Source organism: Nyctibius grandis, chromosome W (genome assembly GCF_013368605.1).
Source record: "Nyctibius grandis isolate bNycGra1 chromosome W, bNycGra1.pri, whole genome shotgun sequence".
Taxonomy (NCBI): domain Eukaryota; kingdom Metazoa; phylum Chordata; class Aves; order Nyctibiiformes; family Nyctibiidae; genus Nyctibius; species Nyctibius grandis.
The window spans coordinates 19,162,625-19,187,780 of NC_090694.1; the positions used below are offsets into that span (position 1 = coordinate 19,162,625).

The 25,156-nt window shown below is 40.2% G+C and overlaps 1 protein-coding gene across 2 annotated transcripts in view; it reads right to left on the bottom strand.

The window, feature by feature from the left end:
* Nucleotides 1-708: 708 nt before the first annotated feature.
* LOC137675741 (Golgi phosphoprotein 3-like) overlaps nucleotides 709-25,156 on the bottom strand; it is a 41,773-nt gene continuing 17,325 nt past the window's right edge. The window contains exons 2-4 of one of the 2 annotated variants that reach the window (XM_068421939.1): nucleotides 13,991-14,122; nucleotides 5,725-5,839; nucleotides 709-2,417 (exon numbers count right to left, since the gene is read on the bottom strand). In XM_068421939.1, the coding sequence (XP_068278040.1) occupies nucleotides 1,993-2,417; nucleotides 5,725-5,839; nucleotides 13,991-14,122 (672 nt within the window). In that variant the 3' untranslated portion in view covers nucleotides 709-1,992. Of the gene's footprint in view, nucleotides 2,418-5,724; nucleotides 5,840-13,990; nucleotides 14,160-25,156 lie in introns of both variants that reach the window. The other variant, XM_068421940.1, reaches the window with a different exon arrangement.

Here is a 25,156-nt window from a genome sequence, read left to right on the forward strand (position 1 = left end):
ACATGAAAAATACTGACAGAGTGAAGATGAGAGGACAGAAAAGGGACTATGAAAGATACTTTCAGTCTGAAGCATGTTTCAAGTAGCTTAAAATGGCTTTGAAAATCTAAAAGTTTTATGCACTCAACTTACTCCTGAATACTCCACTATTTTTTCTGACTTTTCTACCTAACTGCTTTTCTCTCCTCTCAAAGAGGAACAGAAAATGAGAAAACAGATCACAGGAGAAACAATGAAAGCATCAAGTTAGCATGTACTATCAAGTACACAAAGTATTCTGTAAGCTGTCAAATATAAGAGCAACACAGCAACTTTCATTTTCCCTCCACTTTAAACATTTTCAAATGTGATTGCTTTAAAGAAAATGTCCAAAGTTGATGCCCAAGCTCCTCAGTTTTAAACACAGGATCTTGCAATTGGGAGAACACAGTTTATCTTTTTATTTGTAAACCAAAATTTGAAATACTGTACAATATACTTTTAATTTAATTTTTCTAAAGAAACATCATTTAAGAACTTGAATTTCAACTCTACAGTTATATACCATCTAGTATTCTTGCTCTGAATATTAACCAAAAAACCTGTAAGCCCCACTATAAATCTTCATTGTTATGAGGGGGAAAAAAAAATATAAATCAATGCTTAATTCATTCATAATATTTACACTGTGGAACCAATGGGAAATAACAAGCAGTGGCAAAGAGGCAATAAATTTTAAAAAGCCAAAGTTTTATTTTTTTTTTTTACAATAGTGTGCTAATCAGCATAATTGTATATAAAAAATTAAAATATAGCAGAGCATCCCATTACAGAAATTTTAATCATCTGAACTGCAGTCATTACTTGCTAACTGTTTACATGCAACACCTGCTAGAACTGACTTTGTTTCTAAAGTGTAAAATAGATTATGAGGTTTAAGAGACAAACATTTATTTATGTACAAACAAAATTTAAAACTGCACTCAAGAATTGTACTGGTCACAAGCCTCTTCCATACAGGAGAAGAAAAAAAAGAAAAAAGTACAAGTGATGATAGAAAGTGGTCTCTTTCTATATGCTAATTATCAAAGGCAATGCATAGACTGAGAATACCTGAATGGCAAACTCTGTAGACACTGGAAACAAACACCTTTCACATACATGCTCTTTATAGGAGGCCTTTCTTTCCATCAAATGGCAACAGCTGATAGCAAATAAGGGGCATCAGGTGTACAACTAAGTAGATCTTGCAAAATACTAAGATGGGGCAGTTGTTAATATACAATTTAAACTATATATACACAATATAATGAAATGTATCCCATCCCAAAACTGGTTTATGAAACAATTGGACCTTTCTACACTAGCCCTACAACTCAGCTATTGTTCTAACAAAAACATAAGTACACAAGAGACTTGCATGAAAAGTAAAATTTATGGGGCATTTTACAGGAACTATTGACAAAGCTGCTTAATGGCATTTCTGCTTTTAAAGTAATTTTGTTAGGTATAATTGAAACAATGTCTGTGCATAAAATGTCCTGATGGACACTTCAAAATGGAGCTTTGGTGATTTTAAAAGGCCCTTTTCTGCAGTACAATTCATAACAGATCAAAAGTATTGATGCATGCACACATCTGTGTCAGCTGAGACTAGTGATCCAACTGCATACACATTTCCTCCTTGAGGTACTTTCCATGTTAAACCACTTCAATAACAGTAAGATGAAAAATAGATTAAAGTATTTCAGATAACTCAAACTGAATAGTAAATAGAATGCCAATATGGAAGTAAAACCTTTTTCTGTTGTTTTTAAACAGGAAGGTCTCTTGTACCAGCAGAATCCTGTATATAGATACACAGAGAAGGAGGGAATACACCACTTATAATTCCCATTAAACAAGAGCTGATTCATCATGAGAGAAGGTACAAATTACAGAAAACAAACAGTCAATAGAAGAGAAACAACTGGTTTACATGAAAGAAGATAACTGCATTCAGACTGAAGTGTTCTATTTTGTGAAAGCTGCTACAACAGCCCACAGAACCTCATTTGTGTTGGCTTTCATACATTCAACCTCAGGGTCTAAATCCAGAAGCTGCCGCGCTCTCTTTGTGGCTAAATCATACTGCTCATCCAAAAGGGGGGCAAAAGCATTCTCCAGAACATCTGAAGCATGGGCTAAATAAATGAGTGCCAGCAAGCGCTTGTCCATGCGGTGAGGGTCATTCACCCATTTGTCAAGAACTGCTTCTTGAACCTTCTTGATGAGGCGCTGTTTGATATTGTTGTTGGTGAGAGGGTGCGTAGTCATGTCAAAAAGAAGGAAGTTCTGTTTCTCTGTTGTCAGTACACCTTTTTCCACTAGATTTTTAGCTAACCGTTCACGGACGTTTCGCAATTGGTAGTGCAACTTCAATGGGTTCCATGTTTCACCTAAAAAAACAAGCAAAAAAGCCAAGAGTCAGGCAAAATTTAAACTGTACTATTACAGTGATCCCCCCACCGCTGAAGAATGAGCCGTCAAATTCATATAGCTGACCATTACACTAAGATATTGTGCTCATGTCAGCATTTCTCTGATCTCTGACCTGTCCAGATATATAGAGACAGAGACCATAAGAGCCTCTTTGAGGAGTTTCAGTGTACATTTAAAGTTTGGACAAAATGCTAGCTAAGCCACATCTTGATTAGGGATATGACAAATAAGCACTCTTGTACTGAAGGAAAAGAAAACGAAACAAGAAAAAGACAACCCCCCAAAACCAAACCACCAAACAAAACACCACACAGAGTCATGAAGAAAGAGTTAATAAAACCAAAAATAAGCATCTCCTCCAATCTTGTCCATTTGTCTACTTCCAGCCTTTTATCAGTTCAGAAGCTAGAAGTGTCATTGCCATTCTTTCTGCCACAGAGACAAGCTTATGCACACCTACCCTATACATCCTACTCATTTCCCTGTTTGTTTGGGTTTACATTCTTCTCTCCCTTCCTGCCCCCACCAGGTGAAACAGTGACACCCACTGTGTGAGTGTGGATGTGCGCATTACACACAGGCACATGTTGGGCAGGGGCTTTGATGTTTCTATAAAAATTATTTCTAATGTGTGTGGGTTTTTTTTTTTTTTTGTTAAGGCAGGAGGAACTGGGCACTTCAGAGTGTGAGTGTGTGTGCTCAGAGGGGGGAATTTTAAAAGCACAGAATCAGCATCAACAGCTACTGAGAAAGCTAAAGTTGCTAAGCACTGAGAAATCCATCTTTGCTTAAGAGTTTACTTAACAAGCTAAAATTTTAGGTCCAGTCTACCTAAGTATTTATTGTAAGTATTAAAATCCCCTCCTGATATAAAAGAGCCTATGCATTTTAAGAAGAAGAAACAGCATGAAGTATTTCTTACATAGATGGGGGGTTTCCCATAAATGATGGGAGAATTTCTATATCAGAAAGCTTTTTAAAAAAATTATTGGTTAATGAATAATAATACACAGATTACTTTAAGGTTTCTCCCACTGTGATGGAAGGTGACATACACTGTATCCAAGTAACAGACAAGTAAACAAATGAGGTGACACCAACTGCATAGTGAAAGGCAGAGAACCCACCCAGGCCTGAACTCCACAAGTCCCTGTAGGAATCACATTCTCATTGAATGTGATTCCCCAGCTTGACCATGAATGAAGCCATCACGCATAAAAAAAAAAAAAAAAAAAAAAAAAAAAGAGTCATCCCCTTACAGTGTTTCACAGGGCAAAGGTAATTTCCTAGATGTTTCTAAATTTGTTAGGCGGATGTGGCTATACAATAATAAAAATCAGTACTGTGGTGACACCTTGTGACCAATCTCCTCAATTACACAGGCACTTGCTTGTTCAGACAGATGTGTTACATCTGCAGGAAGACCTGACATTCTGATCCAAACTTCTGTATTCCCTATACTTGCTTCCCTTAGAGGCTATCTTATAAACAAGATCAGCCTGGCAAAAGTCACCTTAAATGTCCATATAAATATTTCCATGATGGCTTTTGAACACTAACTTCAAGCAGCATTCTTTGCATTGGTGATAATTATGGATAGAGTAGCTATTTCCAGGATCAGGCCCTAAAGCAAAATTCTAAAAGAAGTTATCATCAAAAACCCAAAACAAAACACCAAAATATTTTTCTTCAAAGGGCAGTTCTCTGAACCATGGGAAATGCCAAGAACCCTAATACCATCCAAGAACTAGTAATTAAATACCCACGTGTAAGTAAAAATGATTGATCTAAGTCTCAGCCACAGCACTGACGATAACTATCTTCCCAGAGCCAAAGCTTAGCAGGGTCAGAAAAACCTTAGCTTAGCTCAAGGAAAACCTACAACATTGTTAATTCATTAGTTGACCTTTTTTGAATCGGTACTAACTTGATGCGCTCTGCACTGTGAGAGAAGGTGAAATGTCAGCACAAATTATGTATTTGGGACAAGAAAAATGAATTGTTTTTGCAGGCTGTAAAAGTGAAGGAGAGCTAAGAAAGAACTAAACTGCAAGGATACGCAGCAGCCATGCCCCCTACTGACAAGGGCTGCTTTGTTCTCCTCTCTACCCCCTCTGCCTGACAGTCAAGGAACAAGAGGGGAGGGATGGCAAAGGCACTGAGTATGAACTGTATGCGAGTATGCAAGGAAGGCTGCTTCAGGTGGTGCAAGATGAATGGGAAGAACATAACGAAAACAAGGCAGCATAGAAAGCTGGAGAGATTTTGCTCATTTTTGAAACCCTTACTTATCTGTTGTTACAAGTAACAAATAGATTTAGATAGATAACTTCAAGTCTCATTACCCCCTACCTCCCAAAGTCGTATTGTTGACAAAACAGTGGGTTTTTTCCCTGCACTGTTTGCACAACTAAGTGCAGCTCTGATCTACTCCAGGGAAGCTGCATTTTGTGTGTTTTGCAAAAACAGACAAACCTTAGTGATGAATTTTGGCTACAGAAAAAAGAAAAAACAAAACCCAATAAAAGCACTACATGTTAAAAGGTGGTCATTGTTAATTTCAGTTTAATTTATGCATCCTGAGAATACAAACATTGGTGAGGTATATGAAAAGTGTTAAATGCAATTGTAAAGATGAAATCTAATTGACATTTCATTTTTTTAATGACAATTTATTAGCTTTACAGGAAGAGCTGTGTGCAAAGTACTCATCATGAAGACTTTGTTTTGAACAACTAGAAGTATCTAATATTTGAAAATATTTGTTACATTTCTCTAGTTAATGGAAAAATGGAAAGAACTCCTGACTATTGTTTCTTTATGATTAATGGCCAAATAACCCTCAGTTTTTACATCTGAATAGTGAGCTCATCTCCTTTCTTTATCAAAAGATACAAATACTGAATCCACACGGCTATACTCCAAACTTCCACTAACCCTCATTTCCAATTACAGAGAAAGGCAGTTATATCTCCAGGGTGCAGTCCTGATTTACTTCAGTCATCAGAAGACACCTCTCCCACAGAGTAGAGATGTCCTCTGACACTTCCATCTAGATCCTTTCTGTACCAAGTTAAGTCAAAAGCAACAGTTACTTATAGTTGATTAAAGGCTACAATCAACAAGAGACTAGTCTAGAGGACAGATTAATTAACTTCTTTGCATACTTTCTCCCCAAAAATCTTACAGTATAATCTCTAGTGATGCCAGATAATTAGCTTTACTGGCGGGGGGGGAGGCAAATACATTATGTTCAAGGCTTACCACTAAGCAGTTCAATCCAATTTTGTACTGTTTCAGGAGGTTGGGTCTCTTTTACGTGTTTCAGAGCTTCATCAAGCAGAACATCCCCTGTAGGAGCATCTGACTTGCAAATCACCTAGGACAGAATAAAACGCAGTCAGTATTTTGACTTAATTCATATACCATAAACATCCAACAATAAAAACTGGGAAAAAAATCTACCTGTTATCAGAACCAAGGAAAATTTTAAGGAGTGAGGAATCTTCTCTAAGAATATACAAGTTTAAAAAATACCTAGTTGTTAAAAAAACTATTTAGGATTTTAATTACAAAGCTACATTAAGTCTTAAGTTATCTATAACCTAAATTAACCTTAATTGACTAAAACTATAGTATTAATAACATGCTTAATACCTAATTTTTTTTTTTTTTTAAGGAAGATAATCCACTAACCTGGCCGGGTCCTTCACTTCCTACCCCCCAAAAAAATATACTACTGTCTTAAATTGCTCTCTGATGGCTGTCAATTTTACTGCTTCAAGTCAATTTATTCAGAATACTGCAGAGTTAAACAATTAGGCCACATGAAATTGAGAAATCAATTAGAAAGTGAAAAAGCAGGAAAACTGGTTTTCTTCCATATATTGATGGATAAAAATAGGTTCAAGACAACATCTATAAGTTTTACAGCTCTGAAGAACATGTTGACCAGCAACACTACGTTCCATTCACTAACAGTTAAAATACACGTATTAGGCAAAATATGTATGTACCAATAAACTCCTTAATGATATTGCATTTATTATTGCATATTAAGTTTGTTATTTAATAACTCCTAAAATTGAGTTCTTCCCTTAAGAGAGCACAGGAGAGAGTGAAAAAAAATCATTCACAGTAACATAATAAAATTTAAGAATTTGAGTAACTGCTTGTTTACCAGTATAAGTAGTTATATAAACTGTGTCCAAATACCATTTTTTTCTGGTTAGAAAAACAGTAGCACCAAACTAAAACATACAGATTTAACTAGCCCAAGTCAATATGTTTGAATAAAAACAAAACAACAACAAAATTCTATCTTTCTTTAGGAAAAGAAGAGTTACTACTGCTTCAAAGCTATTTATGGAAATAATGATTAAATCTGGCAATTTAAATAGTTTTACAAGTTAGCAATTTATAAGCATCAGGTAAAAAGATAACAGGCAATTGACAGAAAAACTAACACATCAGAACAATTCCACATATACAAGAGAAGCAGCAGGTGAAAGATCTTATTTTTAGTAAAGCTTCACAGTAGTCAGAAAGGTATTCTGGAAAAGCTTTAAGTGTCCTATTGAAATATATCCCAAGTTCAGTTCTGTTCTGTAGTTCTAATAATCCTTACTACACACAATAGAGGAGTACAATACATTTTCATAGGGTCTGTAGATGACACTGAAATGAGTTGCAATGGTAACACAGCTTCAATACTGGCAAGATGATCCCAAACTGGAGATGTGTACAAAAGTCAATGAGATGAAATTAAAAAGAAATGCAAAGTAGTATAGTCAGGATGAGAAAACAGATGACAAATATAAGAGATATAATAAATGACTATATAGTTCAGAATGGCAGAAAAACCATCTAGTAATTCTAGCAGTAGACTATGAACCAAATGAATCAACAAAAGCCAAGTCTTTTGACAAAGTAAGAATTTCATTCTAAACTGGATTAACAGGAAATTGCTGGAGAGATCTTTGTGAAGACCTAACAGGTCATAGCTGGAATACTATGTCCAATTTAGATGGTCTCTATAAAGCACAGAAACTAATATTTTAATAAAAAACAGCATGAATGAACCAGTCCAAAATGCTAGGCTAAAAAGAATGACATTTGTTTAGATCTAAAAAGCAGCATGTAAGACATTTTTACAAAGAGGGTATCAAACAGTAGTTGAAGGTGTTTACTTTGGGAAAAATAAAAGATACCAGCTTATTCTGGATATACAGAAGATGCAAGATATATTGTCAAAAACTTCAACAGGCAAATTAAACATCCAGGGAGGTTGTTGAATTGCATTCAGTGGAAAAATTTAAGACTAGACATCTGCCAGGGAGGGACCAGAGAAACCTGATTTTCTGTTAACTGCATCAAGATTAAATAGTCTCTTGAGATACTGTTCAGATCTCCACTTCTGGAAGCTGGAGATCACTCCAACCATAAGTCTCAGATATTTGGTTTTAAGAACACAACTACATTTTAATCCAGACAATCCCTATTTGAAACTAAACACACAACAATGCATATTTACCTATCTGATTTACAAGCTTGCACCATAGCGTCACTCAAAACCTTTATTAACCACATATTATGATATTACATATCTTCCAGTTTTATATCAAGACTGAATTTTTGGAAGTTTCTCTTCTTTAATTATACAGGAGCATACTTTAAGTTGGGCTTTTAAGCTGCTAGATTGTGGCTATTAATAGCCACCCTTCAGATATTCCTTTAATAATTAGCCTAAAAACACCCAACTTATTTATCCTTACTTCTTTTTAAAAATGACATTCCAGCAGTATTTTAGTTTCTTTGATGTGTCCCATATGATTTGTTTCACAGTAACCTTACACTAGATCACTCCAGCCTGCTGCAGTTGGCAACCTACTACTCACCATCTCACTTTAACAGGTAAGATGTGAAGTCATCTTTTTTATCCGTTTTATTAAAACAAACAAACACAAACCTCACTGAAGAGGGATATCGCAGACTGTCCTGGTTTGGCCCAAACCAGGCCAATCTTCCTTTCAGTGATTTTTACTTTCAGCTAAGTCTCTTCTAAGTAACTGCACTTTCTGAAACTAACTGCATGTTTTGCAGACAGTGTCTGCTTCTAGGACTGATAACGCTCGAAGTTTGTAGTTATCACTGAGACACCGGTAGGGATGTTATGCAGAAAGGCTCTTGCTGTACTTAGTCTTAGAGAAACCAAGGTCACTGCTAAATTCCTCACTGCTTATGAGTGAAGAGCCGAAGGGGGGTCGCACCTGCAGGGAAGAGCGGACAGGGCAGGTGACCCAAAATTGACCAACGAAGGTATTCCATCCCATATACGTCATTTCTCAGTATAAAGCAGGGGGATCACAAGGGTCTCGCGCTCTTGCCCCTTCCTTCTCCTGCTGCGCCCTTCCCTTGCTGCTTCTGCTGTGTTTGGGTGCTGCTGCTGCTTCGGGCTGCTTCTGCGGCTTGAGCCTTTGGCCAGTGTCCAGGGAGGACTCTGTCCGTTTTCCTGCTGCCCCCGATCGCGATCTGTGCATCCCTGAATCCAGTTCTCGACCGTCGCTGGGCCCAGCCTGGGCCTTCCCGGAGCCTGCCCTGCAGTGCCGGTGGTGACGTGGCCGACATCGGGGGAGCTCGATCTTGGTTTTGTATATATATTTGTATATATTTGATTATTTCTATTATTACTATTATACTCTTTTTCATTATTATAGTTTATTAAAACTGTTTTAACTTTCCAACCCATAAGTCTCTCTCCCTTTTCCCTTTCCCTTTCCCTTTGGGTGGGGGGGAGGGTTAACAGAGAGCGTCTGCCACAGGTTTAATAGCTGGCCCAGCTTTAAACCATGACACAGACTTAAAAGCATTTTTTAAGTAAGATTGTTTTTTGAAGTTTAGAAAACAGCTTTTCTTGCTTATTTGGGGATAAGATACTTTTTTCTACCACTGCACAGAAGTTTAATAAGCTAGTCCAAATATAATCCACCATGACAGTATGAGCCTAAACCTACAGGCTGTAGAAAAGAGCTGTAAGGAGCGTAGACACTCCCATTCAACTCAGTCAGGGCTCCATAAGCTCTTGGGAAGCCACAATACACAGCAATTTTGTTTCTAAGTTTACCATTCTCTGCAGCCAGGCATACAGCGCTGTTTCACAGAATGTTAGGGATTGGAAGGGACCTCGAAAGATCATCTAGTCCAATCCCCCTGCCGGAGCAGGATTACCTAGATCATGTCACACAGGAACGCGTCCAGGCGGGTTTTGAATGTCTCCAGAGAAGGAGACTCCACAACCTCTCTGGGCAGCCTGTTCCAGTGTTCAGTTACCCTCACTGTAAAGAAGTTTTTCCTCATATTTATGTGGAACCTCCTGTGTTCCTGCTTGCACCCGTTGCCCCTTGTCCTGTCAATGGATGTCACTGAGAAGAGCCTGGCTCCATCCTCATGACACTTGCCCTTTACATATTTATAAACATTAATGAGGTCCCCCCTCAGTCTCCTCCAAGCTAAAGAGACCCAGCTCCCTCAGCCTCTCCTCATAAGGGAGATGTTCCACCCCCTTAATCATCTTTGTGGCTCTGCGCTGGACTCTCTCTAGCAGTTCCCTGTCCTTCTTGAACTGAGGGGCCCAGAACTGGACACAATATTCCAGATGCGGCCTCACCAGGGAAGAGTAGAGGGGGAGGAGAACCTCTCTTGACCTGCTAACCACACCCCTTCTAATACACCCCAGGATGCCATTGGCCACCTTGGCCACAAGGGCACATTGCTGGCTCATGGTCATCCTGCTGTCCACTAGGACCCCCAGGTCCCTTTCCCCTACGCTGCTCTCCAACAGGTCTGTCCCCAACTTGTACTCATACATGGGGTTGTTCTTGCCCAGATGCGGGACTCTACACTTGCCCTTGTTATATTTCATTAAATTTCTCCCCACCCAACTTTCCAGCCTGTCTAGGTCTCTCTGAATGGCAGCACAGCCTTCTGGCGTGTCAGCCACTCCTCCCAGTTTGGTGTCATCAGCGAACTTGCTGACAGTGCACTCTATTCCCTCATCCAAGTCATTAATGAATATATTGAATAGTACTGGTCCCAGTACCAACCCTTGAGGGACTCCGCTAGACACAGGCCTCCAACTGGACTCTGTCCCATTGACCACCACTCTCTGGCTTCTTTCCTTCAGCCAGTTCTCAATCCACCTCACTCCCCAATCATCCAGTTTCTTCTCACTTCTCTGCTACATTGCATATTCACTGCACAGATTCTTCCGATTACCCTTCCCCTCAAACAAAAGTATTTTGGTTCACACTTCCACTGTATTTCTCTTCCCCTACCTTTCCCAGCACATGCAAACAGGCATTAGGGGAAGCCCAGCCACCTCTCTCCTATGCTCATGGATCTGCTCTTTCTTGAAGGAGGATTTCTTGACAAATGCTTCTTGGTTAACTCTCTCCAGAGACATAACAGAATAAGAAGAGTGGGAAATCAAGTGGGTTGGGGATCTTGTGAATTGAATCATCACAGAAGATAAGGCATCTGCAAGGGGGTATTTTTTCTCTCTAATAGATGAGCTAAGGTAGAAAAAGAAGTCAAGATCCTGATTCTTCAGAGATAATGGTCCTTAGCCTTATTGCAAAGAATATTTCTTTATTCCAATTTTTCAGTGATTTATCATGTACTAGATTTGCCTTGTATCCAACTGCTGAGGACATTTCAATTATATGGAATACTTCATTTTCTACAATGCAGCTTTGCAATTAAGCAACGCTAAAGATGAAGCGCCTCTTGCATTGATTTTTAAGTAAACTTCATTATTTAGTTTTAATACAAAAATTCACTCATGCATTAATCACTCAGAAGTGTCAGCTATAAAATACTGAAGTTAATCCGCCAAGGATTTGTCGGGATTTCTTTTAAGGACTGTAATTATTGTGTTTGCTTTCTGAGACTGTAAGGCAGCATAGAGTACCATTTTCTATCTATCTTCAATAACCACGTCTTAGAAATTACTTTATTTATACATAAACCTCAATGTTTATTTGTTTCTAAAAGTGATACCAGTAGATAGAACTCCAAAATGATGCAATGATATATGACATACTCTGAAGCCAAATTTACAAGGATGTTACAACATAAAATACATCATACTGACTTTCAGAAGTTTCACTATCGTTCATCAAGTCCTTGTCTGGCAGTTTCTCAGTCTCATTTGTCTCTATGTCATTCAAGCATTGATTTAATGCATCTTGATCACTTCTGAAGTTGTCTCTTAAAAACTGCAAAAAATAATCAGCAAAGATCCACCTGATTTAATGCTTGAAGTGGAACTCATTGTAGCTAGCAATCTTTTAAGTCAGCTGTGTGACCAAGGCCACCATTAGCTGGTTATAAGTCCATACTACTGCCCAAAGAACTAGTTTACCATCTTCTTGTTCTCACCTTATCGCTTGTGCCAGCAGTCTCACTTGTGCCCCAGCTGATGATAAGATCAAGAAAGCGATTCAAATAAAAACTAAACTGATCAAAGAAGTGAATTAGTTTTCAGCCAGAGTGGTTACCTGACAAGGCTACACAAACACTACAAGACAGGACTACCCTTCTCAGCTGCAGCACAGGCTAAAGTGACTGAAGCCTAAACTCCTCCCTTCAGATCATGGCTTGAAGATACAGGGTTTTGAGTCACGAATCAAAGCTTTAGTTTTAATGAGATTTTACCTTTCCACAAAGTCCCAGAATGAAGCAGGGGCAGGGAGGGAGAAAGGCTAGCCTGAGAGGCAGAAGCTATATAAAAATAGTATTGCTACTGAAACTCCACCTCACTGAATCACAACCTTGGATGCAACTAGACAGCTCATTCCACTCACTAAGCACAGTATTTAATTCACAGAGAAAGCTGAGGGCAAGGGGAGCAAAGCCTGCAAGAGGGGGACACTTGGTAAAGTTAAGACAATGAAATCTAGCAAACACAGAAATGAGACTGAAATTTCATGTTAATGCAAGACTTCAAATAAGGTATAAAACAACACAAGTCAGTCATGAGAAGGATTTCTAAATTGAGAGAGGTGGGGCAAGTGGAGAAAAACCATCATATATATCAGTAGTTAAGGATTTTATTTGCAAGAAATTCCTTAAGCAAAAATCAATCTTAATTTGAATTTTATATTAAGCATTTTTCATAGAACCCTCCTGCCTGCAAAAAGAAATCTCTCAATTGCCTTACAACAGCAGAAAGAACAAAGCATTTAATATTGGATAGCTTTTAGCTCTCCTTAAGCAATGGGGAAAAAAAATAAAAATTGAAACAAACACATCAACCTACCCCCAAAAATCACATTATGAAATTAAAAAAAGGAAAACAGTAATTTTGCTTGTATTCTTTACTGAAGATATGCACAGGTTATTTTTCCATTTTCCTAAAAAGACACAGTTAAAATTTCAGTTAGATAGAGCTGACGAGGTTTGTGTAGAATGTAAATAACTGCTAAAGAACATACCTGAATGCCTAAGGAGCCAAAAGCTTTGGAGAAAAAAAAAAATACATGCAAACTAATCAGTGCTGAATATGCTTAAACGAAGCTAAAAGAAGTAGGAGCTGTTTGTCTGAACAGAGGTTTGATTCTTCAGAAGAGGAGGAAGCTGGGAGAAGGTTAGGGAATTAGTAAGCTTTCCTTTAAAAAATTTAGCAAGGGATAATATTGACAGGGAAGTGTGCCATAAAAGAGAATTTCTTTGTGATGGATAGACAACATTTGACCATGTTTTCAATAAACTTATTTTACAAGTATCCTCTAATGCTGATGAAGTAGAAATTCTTCAAACAGCATGACTTTGCACATTTTGTACTAAGGAAAAAATCCAGTGGCAAAAGTAATAAATTAAGGTGCCTCAAATCTTCAACCTAATTCAATAAAGAACCTTAAAAATTTGCCTATCTTAAAGGTCAGTGAGTACAACAAATTTAACACACCCATCACATGCTTAAACTAGATACAGTTTTGTGTTCTCAGGGGCCCAAGGTACAAGGATCGTTTCCTTCCCATGCATTGCAAGCACTAACTGCAACACTATGTACACCAGAATTAAACTGGTGACTTGGAGGATACATCTGGCAGACTGTCAGTTAGCCATCCCTCTCAGCTCCAGCCCACATCTCACCAACATTGCAAAATTTAGTTCCTTCAGGAGATTACAACTGGTGCTACTGGCTCTCAGCAGCAAGTGCTGCCGCTGCACCCTGGCCAGAACCACTGCCAATTGTTTGTGTAAGGTTCCCAACAGCAGCAGGAACACATCAAGAGACCAAACGGGAGCAGAGAACAAGTACAGAAGATTTCACATGGCACTTCAGCTCACCGATTAAACTCTTTAGGTAATAACTCCTAGCATCTAACTTATGTCACTACTCAGAATCCCTATCCCTCTATAAAGAAAAAAAAATGTATTTTTTTTCTTACAACCACTTGGAATTTATAGCTACTATATTGCCTGGAGCATGACACAAAAGTCAATACAGCCATTTTCCTCCACTTACCTTTCTTGTTAATAAACTTTTGCGCCTCATTCCACAAGCCTCTAACTGAAGACGCCCTCGCAATGCCAATTCGATTAACATACAACCACGCAATCCTGAGGAGATGCAATCATTCCAGAATGAGGTGTAGCCCTGTGAATGAAAGGCAGTAAGACATTTCCATCTCCACCTGAAAACAAATAGAAAAAGAGGCTTACTGTGTTCTCTAAGCAGTTCTCCTGCCCTCACAAACTTCTAAAGTAGCATCACTAGTCAACTACCATTCCTATATTGAAAACATGAAAGAGAAAATAGACTCATCCCCTATTAGTTTCAACACTTTGTCTCTGCTCTTTGAGAAGCAAGGAAACTTCAAAAAAGTGATACAAAACAAAACAAGAAGATATCAAGAACTACAAGATATTTCTGTAAAAAGGAAGGAGACTCATAGGTTAAAATTTAAACAGATTTAATAAAACAACACAACCAATATCAATGCTAATACAAAACACACAAAAATATACTTGGCCCATAGAGGGGTGGCAAATCACTCCAAAGAAAGCAATCAGTGAAAAAGGGAAAGAGAGACAAGAAAAGAGAAGAACGCAAAAAGACAGACACCACACACACACACACACACACCCCCCCCCACACACACACACCCCCACCCATAACGCAGCTGGCCAAAAACTGAAACAAAATGTAACAGAAAAGTGATTCTACAGATTTTATCCTCACAAAACCAGGACAGGATTCCACCCTTATTCTATATCATTTACATCAAGTCACTACTATTTTCCCAGTCTCTCGATGTATATATATATCCATATATACACACAGATATCATTCACTTAAGTCTATGGGCAATCTCTCCAAGAAGTCCATTGAATTAAAATAGTCCAAAACTCTGGGTTCCATTTCTCATAATACTCTCTCAGGGCACGAAAAAAAAATGGTGTGGGATTCACTCAGCCAGCAGATCAGGACCAGGCCTCAATATGGTGTGATGGACTGGTGAAGTTGGGCACAGCAGGATGATGTATTGCATCTGGAGCTTGCAGCTGGTGTATCTGGTGCAGCCAATGTTCAGGGTCTGGGGTGATTTTTACTGTAATAAATGACAATTAGCATCATACAGTTCAAGATATTGGCTATTCTCACCCAAAATCAAATCTCCTTGGGGTACACATTTAACTTCACCATCCTCCAGGTAGGAAGTCAAGAAAGGGTACCAGGAGACCTGAATGGTTAAACAGGGAACTGCTGGGCAAACTCAAGTGGAAGAAGAGGGTGTACAGATCATGGAAGGAGGGGCTGGCCACTTGGGAGGAATATAAGTCTGTTGTCAGAGGATGTAGGGAGGCAACTAGGAAAGCTAAGGCCTCCTTGGAATTAAACCTTGCAAGAGAGGTCAAGGACAACAGAAAGGGCTTCTTCAAATACATTGCAGGTAAAACCAACACTAGGGGCAATGTAGGCCCACTGATGATGAATGAGGTGGGGGCCCTGGAGACAGAGGATAAAAAGAAGGCGGAGTTACTGAATGCCTTCTTTGCCTCTGTCTATACTGCTGGAGGCTGTCCTGAGGAGCCCTGGACTCCTGAGGCCCCAGAAGAAGTCAGGATAGAGGAGGAATCTGTCTTGGTTTATGAGGGCTGGGTCAGGGACCAATTAAGCAACCTGGACATCCATAAATCCATGGGCCCTGATGGGATGCACCCGTGGGTGCTGAGGGAGCTGGCGGAAGTCATTGCTAGGCCACTCTCCATCATCTTTGCTAAGTCGTGGGCAACGGGAGAGGTGCCTGAGGACTGGAGGAAAGCAAATGTCACTCCAGTCTTCAAAAAGGGCAAGAAGGAGGACCCGGGGAACTATAGACCGGTCAGCCTCACCTCCATCCCCGGAAAGGTGATGGAACAACTTGTCCTTGGTGCTGTCTCTAGGCACATCAAGGATAGGGGGATCATTAGGGGCAGTCAACATGGCTTCACCAAGGGGAAGTCATGCTTAACCAACTTGATAGCCTTTTATGAGGACATAACCCGGTGGATAGATGATGGCAAAGCAGTGGATGTGGTCTATCTTGATTTCAGTAAAGCGTTTGACACGGTCTCCCACAGCATCCTCGCAGCTAAATTGAGGAAGTGTGGTCTGGATGATCGGGTAGTGAGGTGGATTGTGAACTGGCTGAAGGAAAGAAGCCAGAGAGTGGTGGTCAATGGGACAGAGTCCAGTTGGAGGCCTGTATCGAGTGGAGTCCCTCAAGGGTCGGTACTGGGACCAGTTCTATTCAATATATTCATTAATGACTTGGATGAGGGAATAGAGTGCACTGTCAGCAAGTTCGCTGATGACACCAAACTGGGAGGAGTGGCTGACACACCGGAAGGCTGTGCTGCCATTCAGAGAGACCTAGACAGGCTGGAGAGTTGGGCGGGGAGAAATTTAATGAAATATAACAAGGGCAAGTGTAGAGTCCTTCATCTGGGCAAGAACAACCCCATGTATGAGTACAAGTTGGGGACAGACCTGTTGGAGAGCAGCGTAGGGGAAAGGGACCTGGGGGTCCTAGTGGACAGCAGGATGACCATGAGCCAGCAGTGTGCCCTTGTGGCCAAGAAGGCCAATGGCATCCTGGGGTGTATTAGAAGGGGTGTGGTTAGCAGGTCAAGAGAGGTTCTCCTCCCCCTCTACTCTGCCCTGGTGAGGCCGCATCTGGAATATTGTGTCCAGTTCTGGGCCCCTCAGTTCAAGAAGGACAGGGAACTGCTAGAGAGAGTCCAGCGCAGAGCCACAAAGATGATTAAGGGGGTGGAACATCTCCCTTATGAGGAGAGGCTGAGGGAGCTGGGTCTCTTTAGCTTGGAGAAGAGGAGACTGAGGGGTGACCTCATTAATGTTTATAAATATGTAAAGGGCAAGTGTCATGAGGATGGAGCCAGGCTCTTCTCAGTGACATCCATTGACAGGACAAGGGGCAACGGGTGCAAGCAGGAACACAGGAGGTTCCACATAAATATGAGGAAAAACTTCTTTACGGTGAGGGTAACTGAACACTGGAACAGGCTGCCCAGAGAGGTTGTGGAGTCTCCTTCTCTGGAGACATTCAAAACCCGCCTGGACGCGTTCCTGTGTGATATGATCTAGGTAATCCTGCTCCGGCAGGGGGATTGGACTAGATGATCTTTCGAGGTCCCTTCCAATCCCTAACATTCTGTGATTCTGCGAAATTTTAAGTTTGGTTCTCACTGAACTCCAAATTAGGGAAGAAGAAATTATACACGAAATAAAGAACCAGGTATATCCAGGAGTGTGGGCCTCAGGAATGCCTGCAAAAGCTAAAAATGCAGAATGGGTTGTTGTTAAACTTAAAGAGAGAGCACAGCCTGTTAGGATAAAACAATATCCCCTGAAACTGGAAGATAGGCGAGGAGTGAAAAGTATTATAGAGGACTTAATGAGATGTGGATTATTGACTGAATGCTCTTCAGAGTATAACACACCTATTTTGCCTGTTAAAAAGCCTGATGGCAAAACTTAACGATTGGTGCAGGATTTGCGAGCAATAAATCAGATAGTTGAAGATTTGTATCCGGTAGTGGCAAACCCATATACTTTGCTGACCAGTTTAAAGGAAACCTATGAATGGTTTACGGTATTAGATCTAAAGGATGCATTCTTTTGCCTCACCTTGGCTCCTGAAAGCCGCAATTTATTTGCCGTTGAATGGGAAAACCCTGATACAGGACGAAAAAAACAACTAACCTGGACAGTGTTACCTCAAGGATTTAAGAACAGTCCCACCATTTTTGGGAATCAATTAGCAAAAGAATTAGAAGCCTGGGTAAGGCCTCTGGGAAATGGGACTCTCTTACAGTATGTGGATGACATTCTGATAGCTACAGAAAAGGAAGAGGAATGCAAAGAACGGACTGTGAGTTTGTTGAATTTTCTTGGACTAAGTGGTTATCGAGTCTCATTACAGAAAGCCCAGATCCTGAAGAAAGAAGTAATATACCTGGGATTCGTGATTTCAAAGGGACAGAGACAGCTTGGGAGTGACCGAAAGGAAGCCATCTGCAGGTCCCCAGAAACAACCACGGTAAAAGAACTTCGAACCTTTCTGGGGATGACAGGTTGGTGCCATTATGGATCTATAATTATGGACTTTTGGTTAAACCCCTATATGAACTATTGAAAAACAGCCATACTCAATTAATATGGACTAGTGAGGCTAGAAAAGCATTCAAAGAACTGAAACTGGAACTAATGAGGGCCCCAGCCTTGGGCCTGCCTGATACAACAAAGCCTTTCTGGTTGTTCTCATATGAGAAACAAGGAGTAGCTTTGGGAATTTTGGCACAAAAACTAGGCCCTTATAGACGGGCTGTGGCGTACTTCTCCAAACAATTGGATGAAGTAAGCAAAGGATGGCCAGGGTGTCTTCAGGCAGTGGCTGCCGTTGTTCTGATTATCGAAGAAGCTCGACAATTCACCTTGGGACAAAAGATAACTGTGCACACTTCCCATGCTGTAACCTCGGTTTTGGAACAAAAAGGGGGACACTGGCTCTCACCACAGAGATTCTCAAAATATCAGGTGGTGCTAATGGAACAGGATGATATAGGAATTGTTACACCTACCCTCATAAACCCTGCTTCCTTTTTGAGCGATAAACAGGAAATGGAGACAGTCGTGCATGACTGTATAGAGACAATTGAGACTGTGTATGCAAGCAGACCGGACTGAAGGAGGAGCCATTGGAAGAAGCTGACCATACGTGGTATACTGATGGATGCAGTTTTGTAAAGAACGGGGTTCGAATGGCTGGATATGCTGTGACCGCCACAGACCACCTAGTGGAAGCAAAGTCACTCCCTAAGGGCACATCGGCACAACGAGCCCAAAAACTTGCTCTTGTGAGAGCGCTGGAGCTTGCCAAAGGATTGAGAGTGAACATCTGGACAGATTCGAAGTATGCCTTTGGTGTAGTCCATGCCCATGGAGCAATTTGGAAAGAACGGGGACTCTTAACTGCTCAAGGGAAAGGTATAAAACATGCTGATATGATTTTATGACTTCTAGATGCTGTATTACTGCCGTCAGCAGTAGCAATCATGCACTGCAAAGGACACCAGAAAGGTAACACTGACAGGGGAGTGGGAAATAAATTGGCTGATTATGAGGCAAGACGAGCTGCGGAACAAGGTGAGGTATTAAGTTTAATTCCTGAAAAATCTTTGCCTCTACTGGAAAAGGTTGAGTATGATGAAGGAGGTCAGAAGTTAATTGCTGGTCTGGGGGCCAAAATCAACCCCTCAGGATGGGCAGTGTTAGGAGACAACAGAGTGGCCGTTCCCTTTAGGATATTATGGAAATTGATAAAGGCGGAACATGACAAAACACATTGGGGAACTGGAGCCTTATATGAATCCCTTATCAAGCAAATAGCAGCCAGAAGATTGTATCAAACTATAAAAGCCAAGATGTGAGGTATGCCTAAAGGATAGTCCAAAGGTGGAACATCGTGTGAAATTTGGAAATACTAGTAAGGGAAAGGTCCCAGGTCAAATTTGGCAAATAGATTTTTCGGAACTCCCTAGAAAAGGGGGGTATCGGTATCTATTGGTATTAACTGATACCTTTTCTGGACGGCCTGAAGCCTTCCCTTGCAGAACAAACAAAGCCCGAGAGGTAACGAGAGTCTTATTGAAGGAAATTATTTCCAGATTTGGGGTACCAAAAGAAATATCCTCTGACAGGGGCTCGCACTTTGTGTCACAAGTAGTTCTACAAGTCAGTGAACTTTTGGAAATTAATTGGAAATTGCATACAGTTTATCGCCCACGTGCAAGTGGACAAGTAGAGAAAATGAATCATTTAATTAAATTGCAGTTGGGTAAGATTTGCCAGGAAACCAATCTAAGATGGGATCAAGCCCTCCCTATTGCGTTGTTAAGACTTCGAACCAAACCAAGAACCAAGGAAAAACTGAGTCCTTTTGAAATCTTATACAGGAGGCCATTTCAAACTAGATATCAAGGGCAGGATCTTATCCAAGTGGGAGAAATTACTTTACAACAATATTTAATTGCATTGGAAAAACAATTACAGGAAGTAAACAAATTGGTAATCTCTACTAGAGCATGTGATTTAGACTCACCAGTGCATTTGTTTAAACCTGGGGATTGGGTTTATGTTAAAAATATTTCAGGTGACCCTCTCGAAGAAAAATGGAAAGGCCCTTTTCAAGTTCTGCTCACGACCTACACAGCGGTCAAGCTTGAGAAGCACACCGCCTGGATCCACTACTCGAGAATCAAGAAGGCACCCGAAGGACCATGGAAATCCCAACTCACAGGACCCACATCTGTAAAGTTAACTCGAGACTGTTCATGATTATATTGTGGTTTTGTTTTTGCTTTAGTATAGTAATGTCCTTCACTCCCAGCTGGCCCTTGAAAAGAGGGCCAACTACTGCGAATTTCACATGGTGGTGGAAAAAGGTCCCTTAGACAAGGCGCCAAGACAATTTTACATGTGAAAGCAGTAAGACGTGCCTTTACGTCGACATTTGGTTTACTGTGAATTGTACTCTATGGAGACCCTACAATAAGAAGAAACAATCCACATAGGGAGTAACATTAACTGGATGGCAGGGAATGACCTTCGCATTGTGTCCAAATTTGACAAATATTACTGTAAAACCACAAGCCACCTTAAAATGTTGTACAGTGAAGGGAGTAGGAACCCCACAGCAGTTAACAGAATGCCAGCAGAATAATGATACCAATACTCTCATAAATGGAACTTACACTTGGGAACCCGGTGACTAGGAGACACTGATCTGTGGAAATGGAAGCTCAATCATTAATAGGGCTACTCAGTGGGTGGCTACTGTAACATTTCTAAATCCCCGACCCACCATAAACCGGGATCAGTTAATCAGGTTACCTTCCACTTGCATAAATGTGGCAAGAATTAGGCAGAAGCATGTGCTATTCTTTAACCTCTCCTTTCCAGCCTCCCCTCCTTGTAGGGCAAAACGAGCGTGGTTTGACACTTTGCTTGGAGGTGTAGGAACTGGGATAGGACTCCTAAATTCAGTAGATTTAGAGACTTTAAGAAGCAAAGTCGGAACGGCAGGGTTTGATGTAGCTCAGGCAATTAAGATTCAGGCTGATTGGCTACCAACCACCTTTAACCCTCAGATACAGGCTTTAGAATATGATATAGAATCTTTACATTTCTTTAATCGAAGCATAATTACCCAAGTGCAATCACTACGAAATTTGACACGATTCATGAATTGGACTGTTTGCACCCTGCAGACTATGTGGCAATTGGAACAAAAGGATAAGGTGCAATCCTACTTGATGGGTAATAATGAGTTTATGTGGAAGAGATTATTTGAACATTGGATTCACCCTGAACACTGGATAAGACCTAATTCCCAATTCGTACAATGCCACGATAGATGGTGTGCTGGAAAATTAATATACTACAATATAACCAACCTTGAAATAATGTGTAAGTTTCTAGTACTCCCAACACTCTTTCCGAGTGAGGGAAACTCAGAATATTGGCTACCGGAGTTTCATGGAAAATATATTGGGAACAATAACAGAACGTATGATTTAGATCTTTGTGAAACCACTTCTGATGGAATCTTATGTGGACAACAATCTCAGTCATATGAACCCTGCTTATTAGAGCATTCTGTTAACAGCTGCAAATGGATGATCCTATCTCCTGATGTGTTTGAAATGTTTGTAGAAATTAATGCTAGACATGTGTGCTTAGTGACTAACAACCGATCGGTAGTTGAAGAATACCATGTAACCACCCCATTTATAGGACAGAAGAACAAATAGCAATGTTTTGGCATTATGAGAGTTTAAATGTAAGTCAGTCATGCAAGTGTGTCTTTGGAAAAATTGAACAAAATCCTGAACCAATCTCAGGAACTCAAAGAACATTTAAAGAAACGAAATAAGACACTCGCTGACTCCATAGTTCAAACAGTAATAACTCGAGACAGATTAGTAGGATTGGCAAGCCAAACTAAAGATGATACCGCTCACCACTGGTGGGATATCTTCTCAGGATACTCACCCTCTGCGGAGAAAACGTTACATGTCCTAATTCACCCACTCCTGATATTGTTAGTGTTTGTCATTGTACTAACAGCTTTCAATTGCCTTTTATGGTATAAGTTGAAGAAATTAGCTGTGAAAATTTGGACCCTACCTAAGATAATGAAATATGAAAACTTGGAACCTTTGTAAAAGAATTTACAAGTAACAAGTAAAGGGGGGAATGAAATGGTTGGGGGCCCCAAGAACAAGGGATGTTGAAAATACCTTAGACACTCGATTAACCTAGATATACAAAACAAAGGGAAGCTTTTACAATTTGAAGAGTGGTAATGGCTGTAAGATAAGGAGGCTCCAGGATGGTCTCACTTCAGATGGCTGGGCCTTGGGAGGGGCGGATGCACGGGAACATGGAGATAAGGGAATTGCAACAGCTACCTCGAAGGACGTGGCCTACGTGATCCCCAGACTAAGTTTGCCCAGAAGCAGGGGTCAGTTGTAGGTAGATTAGGGTACGGCGACCGGAAAATCTCGGGCTGTAACGGAAGGTAGGCGTGGCAAAAGGAGCAGGAAGTGCAAGTATCGTGCGAGTTCGTACGGGACAAGACAACTATATAAGGCTGTTGCGCAGTTAAATAAACGCCATTTGTTGCATCCTCACATTGGTGTCAGTGCTCAATGGCCCTGGGGTGCGGATAGCCTCAGGCCAGCCAGCAACCGAACGGAGCTTGCCGCAGACAAGCGGCAACATCAGTCAGCGAACACAGTGAGGAAGACTACCGGCCTTCATCTGAAGACCCCTGACGACCACCAGAGAAAACGACTGCGCATGCGGAACGGACATTTGCATATCTCATGTCTATGTAAATGAGTTCTTGGAAATCCTATGACTATGTATAACTTTATGGTATATATTCTCTGAAAATTTGCCAAACCGGTGGAGCACTCATGGTGGATAATCCCCAGTGCTGCAATAAAGAACGCCTGCTTAATAACACACTAGTGTTATTGAGTTTTCTTTCGGACTCCTTACCCAGCCGCACCTAGCTTCCCACTTTGGTGAGGAAAGTTAGAAAGCAAGGGGGTTTGGAGATCTCCGATTTTTGTATCAAAGGTATTTGGCAAAGATCAGTGCCAAGCGTGTTCACAATTTCTGCACAATCGATGCTGCTTTAAGAACTTGCACGAAACTTCAAAATTATTTCACTTAAGCACAAAACAGACAACCTTCATGGAGCAGTCATTGAGTTACCTCTTACATTGCTTTACTCAGCTTCCAGGCAATTGTCAAGCTAGTTTTATTAAAAAAAAAAAAACAACCAAAAAAACCCCCAGTATTTTCTCTATCCCAAGTGCAAATTAAAGCCACCCAGCAGTAGCAGTGCAAAAACTACAATTAAATTACAGATGCCATTTCACATTTATAGCCATTACACACCTCAAAATATTGACTGAGAAAGTCTCTTTAATGGATTACAGAGTGAAGGTTAAAAAAACCCACTTAATTAAAGTTAGGACAAAATACTTATATGAGACCATGTAATGTTTTACTTCAGAATACTTTCTTTGTTTTACCCATTAGAGTTACTAAAAATCTCTTCCCACTAGAGAAATATACATTCTCTCTCTAATTTTCAGTTAACTCCTAATAGGAGAGCAGCAATTCTACTATACCTGGCACAGACCAGAAAAGAGTGGGGAAGAGTGAAAAATCCATGAAAATCTCTGATTCAAAAGAAAGGAAAAGAAAAGAAGCACTTGCAGAGTTCCAACCCTGAGGCTTCAAGATACACACATGGTAATTAAAAAAATTATGTGTTTAACTTACTTGGTTAAGGCCACCTGTTTACAGAACCTTCTACAGCATAACATATACTGTGGCTGCCAATGCATTCCCTGATCTAACACAGTGAGTCTCAAGCTATTATAGATTACTTTGCAGACCACAGAATCGTGGTAAATAGAAATCAGCTTTATAATTCTTTTACAAAAGCATCATAAAGCCATGTAATAGGCTGTGAAGATAACTGAGGGTTACAATAGCCTCCTCACCATAAAATAAAATAAAATAAAATATTTATTTTAGCAACAACAGGCCCCTTAGGCCCATCCTCAGATCCACACAGACTCATATTCAGTATTAGAGGTCAGTGTTAGGTCAAAGTCTTGGCCCTGACTCAAACTCAATTTACATTTATGAAGAACCACAACAGCAGAGCTTCTCTGAGATAATGCATGTAACACTGCCCAATCTAAACTTCTCTTTCTAAATGCCTTTTCATTTTATATTCAGACTTAATAGTACTCCTTAAACCCTCACCTAGCACCCTCTACTTAAAAGCAAAACAAAAGATCTATTGTAACCAAACTGAAATAAACCAAAGGGGAACCTTCTGAAAGAGAAACATCACCAGTTACCCAAAACCCTGAATTCCCGTTCTCAGGAAATTCCAAATTATTTTTTTATGAAAGACACTAACAAAAATACTTCAAAATTTAGTAAAGAATGGAATTTCTGAAACTTCATTTAGACAGCAGAAAAAATGTTATTTTAACCCTTTTTAGCCATGGTAGCCCCATCAGAAGGGGAGCTGGCCAACCTGGAAAGTAACAGAAAGCCAAGACAGACAACAATTACAGCTCCTGACGAGTCTGAAAGTCCTAGTTCTGAGGCAATATATCTGACAGTCTATCAAGAAGACATGAAACCCCTCACTTCAGGGTTTCTCAGCTAGGAGGCACAATCTAGGTTAGAGAAAGCTTTCACTTTAGCAAACAGTAAATTCTGAATTTACAGATAGCCTGTTTTCCATTAGAAGAATATTTCAGAGGAAAAATTTCAGCCAGCTCTATTTGGATGCTGAAAGATAGAAAAACTAGACTTCCTGAACTCTGCTGGAGTTTGCTATTACTTTTATTACTTATGCATGGATGACATTCAAATACTGTGTCATGGTAGCAATATAAAAGCTCTGAGACATAAAACTATTGGGTTTTTTATACATAAACAACTATCTAGCTTTCCCAAACAATGGTGTTCTGGTTTAACCCCAGCCAGCAACTAAGCCCCACACAGCCGCTCGCCCGCTCC